General features: G+C 39.3%; 1 protein-coding gene across 2 annotated transcripts; it reads right to left on the bottom strand.

Moving 5' to 3' along the window:
* Positions 1 to 609: 609 nt before the first annotated feature.
* On the bottom strand, positions 610 to 4,718 carry LOC109008265 (UDP-glycosyltransferase 89A2-like). Of its 2 annotated transcripts, XR_004798000.1 has the most exons (2): positions 2,700 to 4,718; positions 610 to 623 (listed from the first exon to the last, which is right to left on the bottom strand). XR_004798000.1 is itself a non-coding variant. In XM_035684490.1 (1 exon), the coding sequence occupies exon 1, from the start codon at positions 4,397 to 4,399 to the stop codon at positions 2,972 to 2,974; it is 1,428 nt and encodes a 475-aa protein (XP_035540383.1). In that variant the 5' UTR covers positions 4,400 to 4,718; the 3' UTR covers positions 2,304 to 2,971. The 2 variants fall into 2 exon arrangements, 1 of the variants encoding a protein (XP_035540383.1); XM_035684490.1 differs by lacking the exon at positions 610 to 623 and having other exon boundaries at positions 2,304 to 4,718.
* Between the last annotated feature and the right edge of the window lie 2,020 nt (positions 4,719 to 6,738).

Raw genomic sequence — 6,738 nt, 5'->3', positions numbered from 1 at the left:
TCTTGAGAGAAGCCTTTGTTTTCTTTGCGGGATCAATGCAGGTTGAGTTTGCTTTACAAAGAGATCGACAGAGCATGGATAGGAGGTATGTGAAAGTTTCAGATGTAAGAGGCAGGATTGCATAATAAGAATTTAATTTTAAATTGATCCCTTCAAAACATTAGGGGAAAAGAGTAATTGCTTTTTCTTTTTCCTTTTTTGATAATTGATTATAAATAATAATAGACAACAATATCCAAGTCAATTTAAGTACATCCGAAACTTTCTCCATATATATTTTGATGAGTGGGGCTATTATGTCGCTCAATTCTTACTGCTGGGCATACTGTACTGTCCAATGATTTTTTTTTTATATTTTTTTTTCACGTTTAAATATTTTTTAAAAATAAAAAAATACATTAATATACTTAAAATCACTAAGTAAAAAAAAATGACTAGCGGTCACATTGAGCGGTAACAATGGGGCGGCACAATAGTTTTATTCTATTTTGATAATAGCACTGCACATAAACCCCTGGGTTTTCAGTATCCAAGTCAAAGAGATGCTCTCCAACATATTCACCTAGTTCAACAAGCCATGAACAGAACAATCTTTAATCCCACTTGACGACCCACACGAAGATCTGCTTGAAGACCCAAAGAATCACACAGTTCGCACACACTGAATGGAGTAAGTACAAGGGGGATCACTTCACATCATACACAAAGAAATGTAGTTGATTGAGAAAGAGAAGCATTGATTGTAGTAGGAAGATGAAACTGATTAATAGTAAAAGACGTAATGCGAGAAGACGGGTGACCAAGGCGGAAATGCCACATTTGAGGAGAAGTTCTTTCACTAAGACATGCTTGTGGAGACACATTAGAGGATGGAGGTGACACCGAAACATCAACATGTAGTTCATAGAGACCGTTCCTAACATGTCCTTGAAGAAGTGTCTCCCGGGTTTGCAAATCCTTCACAAAAAAAGAATGAGAGTGAAACTCAAAGTAGACAGCATTATCTATACAAAATTGACGAACTGAAAATAAGTTGCGAGTAATTAAAGGAACATGAAGAAGTTGACGAAGAAGAAAATTGCCAGAAGAAGAGTTTAAATTAGCGGAGCCAATGTGCTTGATGGGAAGAGTTGATCCATCACCAATGCTGACTTGGTCGGGGTCCTGATAAACTGCAGCATCTAAATTAAGGTTAGAGAAATCATATGTGAAATGGCTTGTTGCAATCGTGTCTGGAAACCAGGCATTGGAGGAGGGGACAGGGGACGTAGTGGTGAAGTTGGCGGTAAAAGACGAGGGTGGAGGGCTTTGGTAAGCTTGATTAAAGCGATGGTAACATCTAATAGCTGTATGCCCTGGTTTCTGACAAACTTGACAAGTGGAGCGAGGGGTAGTGCGATTGGAAGGCATGGAGTTGCCCCCTCGATGGATGTTACGGCCATGTCGCCCACGGGAGAAGCTGTTACGCCCACGACTAGAGAAAAAATTTTGAGAGTGAGGGGTACTGGTGATGGTGTTATGCGCAGCAAGGGGAGTGTTAGACAGCAGAGAGTTGGTCTGATGATTGAGCCGAGACTCATGGTTTAACAAATAGCTGTAAATTTGTAGAGTGGAGAGAGGGTCTGGTTGAGTGGTTAAGGATGTTACAAGGGACTCATAATCCGAACCTAGACCAGCCAACAGGTAGACAGTGAATTCTAAGGTAGGGATAGGTTGACCAGCAGCCCCAAGAGTAGCGGCCAGAGAAGTAGCTTTGTGAAAGTACTCGGTAATGGAATCCGAGCCTTTCTTCAAAGTTACAAGCTGGTACTTAGTTTGCATGACATGAGTTGTTGATTGGGTTGAGAATAAATTGTTCAGAGTGGACCATATTTCATGCGACGTGGTGCAAGAGAGAACCTGAGCTAACACAGCATCAGAGAGGGAGGCGTTAATGGCTGACATTATGAGCTGATCTAGTAAAACCCATGAGGTATGTTTGGGATTTACAGAACCATTGACCATGGGAGACGCCATTGATAGAGTACCATTCACATAGTCAAAGAGCTTATGTCCCTTGAGAAAGGGTACAATTTGTGCTTTACATAGGAGAAAATTCTCTAATGTAAGCTTGTTCGTAATAAAATGAGTGGACGAGTTGATAAGCTTTGGGTGGGAAGAAATTTTTTCTGATTTTTCTGGGTTTGCCATGGCTATACCGAGAGGACGTTGGTCCTATGGGCTCTGATACCATAAACGAACAAACTGGTGTTTAATCTAATAATGCACACAGAGTGTTTGATGAAAAGCCATTGAGAGAACTATTGAAAAGAAAACTCTGCTTTTCATTACGTAAGTAATTCCCATACATATTGTAGGCTCTGTTCACTGCTATTTATACACATAATGGAATTCAAAGGCATTGTCAGACTCAGTACATCAGAATAGGACAAAATGGTACATTTGGTTATTGCAGACCCATTTATCCTCTTGTGCGTGATGCATTCCTGCAGAGAAATATTTCAGCCAGCTGGTGGATATAGTGGAACGCTTGCAGCCTCTGGTGGATGTAGTAGAACGCTTGCCTTAATACTTACCCACGAAGACAAAGACCCACACGAAGACCCACGGTGACGAAGACCAGACGAAGACCTTCTCCTTCAACTTACTCCCACACGAAGACCGACGAAGAAACAAAGTAGATGGCACCACTCCCACACGAAGACGAAGACGAGGCAAAAAGGAGATCTGCAGTTCTTCAAACACAGACGAAGACGCTAGGCTTTGGGTGTTTTGATCTGTCTTTCTCGACTACTGTTTCTTTTCTTTTGTTTTTTTCTTATATATCGGCTGACGTGGTCCCACACCACATCATCCGATTGCGCAACGACTCATCCAGCCGCTTGTAAGTAGAAGAACTGACGAAGATAATAGGTCGCAGAAATGATTATTTCTGTGGATGACACAGCTAAATATATATTGTAGGAAAATGCTACAGCTGGCTTAACTCTTTGACAAGACGATCGAAATCCCTGGAAGAGCTCCCTCCATCCCCCACTGCTTTAAACGCCTTCTCCCTCAGCACCCTAGCCCTTGCCTTTTCAGTGCTATCCCTGCTCATTGCCTCCGCAATCACCCTTCCCAACTCCGCCGGGTCAGGCACCGAGTCCACTCCCTCGCATACCCTCACCGCCACGCCCATGTCCTCCACCAGCATCCTCGCGTTCACGTACTGGTCCGCCTCCATCGGCCATCCCAGGATCATCGCCCCCCCAACTATCGCTTCCAGCACCGAGTTCCACCCGCAGTGACTCAGAAACCCTCCCACTGCTCTGTGACTCAGTATCTTTACCTGCGCTGCCCATCCCTTTATTATCAAACCCCTTCCCGCCACGCCTTTCTCGAATCCATCCGGAACGACGCCGTACCCGTCCGCCTCCTGTTCTATCGTGCCCGCTTTCACTACCCAGACGAATCGGGTCCCGCTCTTTTCGAGCCCCGAAGCCAAGGCCTCCATCTGCTGTTTATTCAGCAGCTTCTGGCTCCCAAAGCAGACGTAAAGAACGGATCCGTCGGGGCACCCATCAAGCCACGTGAGCGTATGGGTATCTGAATCTGGGTTCGGGTTGCCCGGATCAGCTCTGTCGTTGACTCCCCTTAAGTTCAAAGGGCCAACACCGAAGACGCGCGGGTGCCCCATGACGGTCCTGAGGTGATCCAGGTGCTGGCCTTCTAAATCTTCGAAGCTGTTGAAGATGCAACCCCAACTCGAGGTATTTGCGAGCATGCCATCCTTCAGGAACTCCGTCTCGGGGTTGGATTCTCTGTAGAAGCGGAACACTGAGGGCAGATGCTCCTGCTTGAAGGACGGAGACCGGGGAAGATCGGGAAAGTGAACAATCGATAGAGAAGGAACGGTTCGTACGTTGCGCCAACAGTAGTCAACGACGGAGGCCAAAAAGGAACAGGTCGAGTAGAAAGCGATCCTGGGGATGCGCAGCTGCTGAGCGAGGCGGAGGGTCCAGCCGAGGAAGAAGTCGGAGAGGATGGCGACGGGGGGAGAAGGGTGGGACTGGAACCAGCGGAGAAGCGGGTCGTAAAGCATGCCCAAGGCGCCGATGATGTGTAAGTTACCGGCGTTTCCGATGTCCCTGACGTTCTCGACGCCTGGGGGTAGTTTAGGGTGGGGAGGGAAGGGGAGAATTAAGGTATGAATGGAGGGATGGGCGGAGAGGAGAGGGGCGAGGGTAGGGAGGTTCTTAGGGGTGACCAAAATGGTGATGGAAAGTCCACGGAGGGAGAGTTGGTGGGTGAGATCAAGGAGTGCGAGCATGTGGCCTTGAGCTGGGTAAGGAAAGACCAGAATGTGCACCTTTGAACTGCTTGGACTAGGAGCGTCTTTGGAGGTCGCTGCAGACATGGTGTCTGTCGGTATGTAGACTGTACGTGAGAGAGAGAGAGAGAGAGAGAGATGGGTTCTTCACTTTCTCCTCTGTGAAGGTCGCAGCTCAAGTCAAGTGGCTATCCAAGAACATAAATAATGAAGATAAAGAGAGAAAGGAGAGAACGTCCACACGCACACCGACTGTTGACCACTGAAGTCTTCGATAGAATCATAGAACGCCACGCGCTCTCAAGAAGAAGCGTCCTCGTTAGTATTACAACAGTGTCGATAAGTATTCTTTACATAAAAACTTGTAATAATAATTTTTAATAATTTATTTATGTCGGAAAATCTTTCGAAGCCAGTGCCATTCGACACATCTCTTCAGAATAGTCCCATGCACGTACCCTCAAAAATTTCTCTAGAAACTGTTTGGTGTATGGTTCGGTGAAGATGATATTCGGAAGTCCAACAGTATTGCGTGATGGTCTTTTTGGGGGTCTGGAATTACTGTAAGAGCATTAGTTAAAGAGCATTAGTTAAAAGATAATGCTGAAGCTCCCGCTGGGGCTCCGCTGGAGCTCTAGTGTATTTTATCATATATATTTTTTAATTTTTTTTTATATAGATATTTTTAATGATTTTAAATATTTTTAAAAAATAAAAAAATTTATAATATTATTAAATAATACTTGTTTAATCACGAAGTAAAATATAAAATATTTTTATGATTTTTTATTTTACTTCGTGATTAAGAAATTATTTTTTAATAATTTTTTTTTACTTCTTGATTAAAAAAATATTTTTAATGATGTTCTAAATTTATTTTATTTTTTAAAAAATATTATATAAAAAATAACTTAAAAAAAAACACATACAATATATGCCTACAGCGCCCCAACGGGGGCTGTTGCACGATCCTTAGTTAAAATTTAACGTAAAAAAAATTTAATTGGTGGCTCTACTGCCACCGTTGGGGCTTTTATATTTTATCTATATTTTTATTTTTATTTTTTTATATATATATTTTTAATATTTCTAAATATAATATTTTTAAAAATTTATAATATTATTAAAAAATAATATTTTAATCATTTAATAAAAATAAATAAAAAAAATCTGAGTGGGAGGCCGGAGGACTAGTATTTTTCTTTTTAATTTAACTAGTCAATTTTTAACATACTAAATAACAAATTTTTTAAATCTATTATTATTCTATTTAAAATTTTTATTTATTTTAATTGTAATGGTAATTGTAGTATTTATTCTTTATTAAAAAAATACACATTAATTTCTAACGTTTTAATGGATATAATTTTTTGACGGTTACATTTTTTCAACGTTCATATTTTTTCTAATGGTCTTATTCTTTCGATGAATATATTTTTTTAAAGATTATATTTCTCTAACAGTTATATTCTTTCACTATAAAACAAAAAATTTTATCATCAATTTTAAGCACTTCAACTCAAGTGTTTTTATAAAATCATTTTTTGTTTCATTTTCTCTCACTAGATCGTTTGCTTTTTCTAAAAATGAGAGACATAAATGATTCCTAAAACATCAAATAAAATATATGATCCAAAACATAAAATAAAATGAAGGGTCAAAAACCTCAAATAAAAGTCATGAATCAAAACATCATTTGTCCCGTAATTGTTTGGCTTTCCATTCCCGTCTCTCTTGTATTCACATTACCCATTTACTTTAGCTCACAAAACAAAAACAAAAACAAAAACATGGGAAAGTTATTTTTTATAATATTTTATACAATAATATTTTAAAAAGAAAGTTATTTTTGTAAATTAATTTATAAAAATAATATCATTTATTAAAATATTATTATTTTATAATATATATTATAAAATATATTGTGCAGATATAATTGATCAATCCTGCTACATTTTGTAAGGATAAAAAATAAACAAAAAACTAAAAGGGTAGTATTTTCTCTTTTCTCTTCTCACTCCCACGTGCGCCTCCTCTTCTTTTGTCACCTACCACATACCATAAAGCAGATGAGAGGAAAAAGGGTTAGTATGTGCCTAATATTTACTGAAAAGTTTGGAGTGACAAATATGGCTGTACGCGTCCTCGTCAACAAGCTATCAAATCTAATCTTTTCTTTCAAAACCAACATTTTTTTAATATAAAATAATTATTCTAATCAATCACATTAATAAAATATATAAAAATATTATATATAATAGAACTTAAAATTTATAATATTATTAAAAAAATATTTCTTTAATCATTAAGTTGAATAAAAAAAAAAATTATCGGTAGACACTATCGAGACCCACGATCGGTAGGATTTAGCATTTCTCACATTTTAAATTATAATATTATATGTTTCTTCTCACATTTTAAACGTC

Source organism: Juglans regia, chromosome 13, assembly GCF_001411555.2.
Source record: "Juglans regia cultivar Chandler chromosome 13, Walnut 2.0, whole genome shotgun sequence".
Taxonomy (NCBI): Eukaryota; Viridiplantae; Streptophyta; class Magnoliopsida; order Fagales; family Juglandaceae; genus Juglans; species Juglans regia.
Note: the sequence above shows the minus strand (reverse complement) of the source record. Positions and strands in the feature narration are given on the sequence as shown.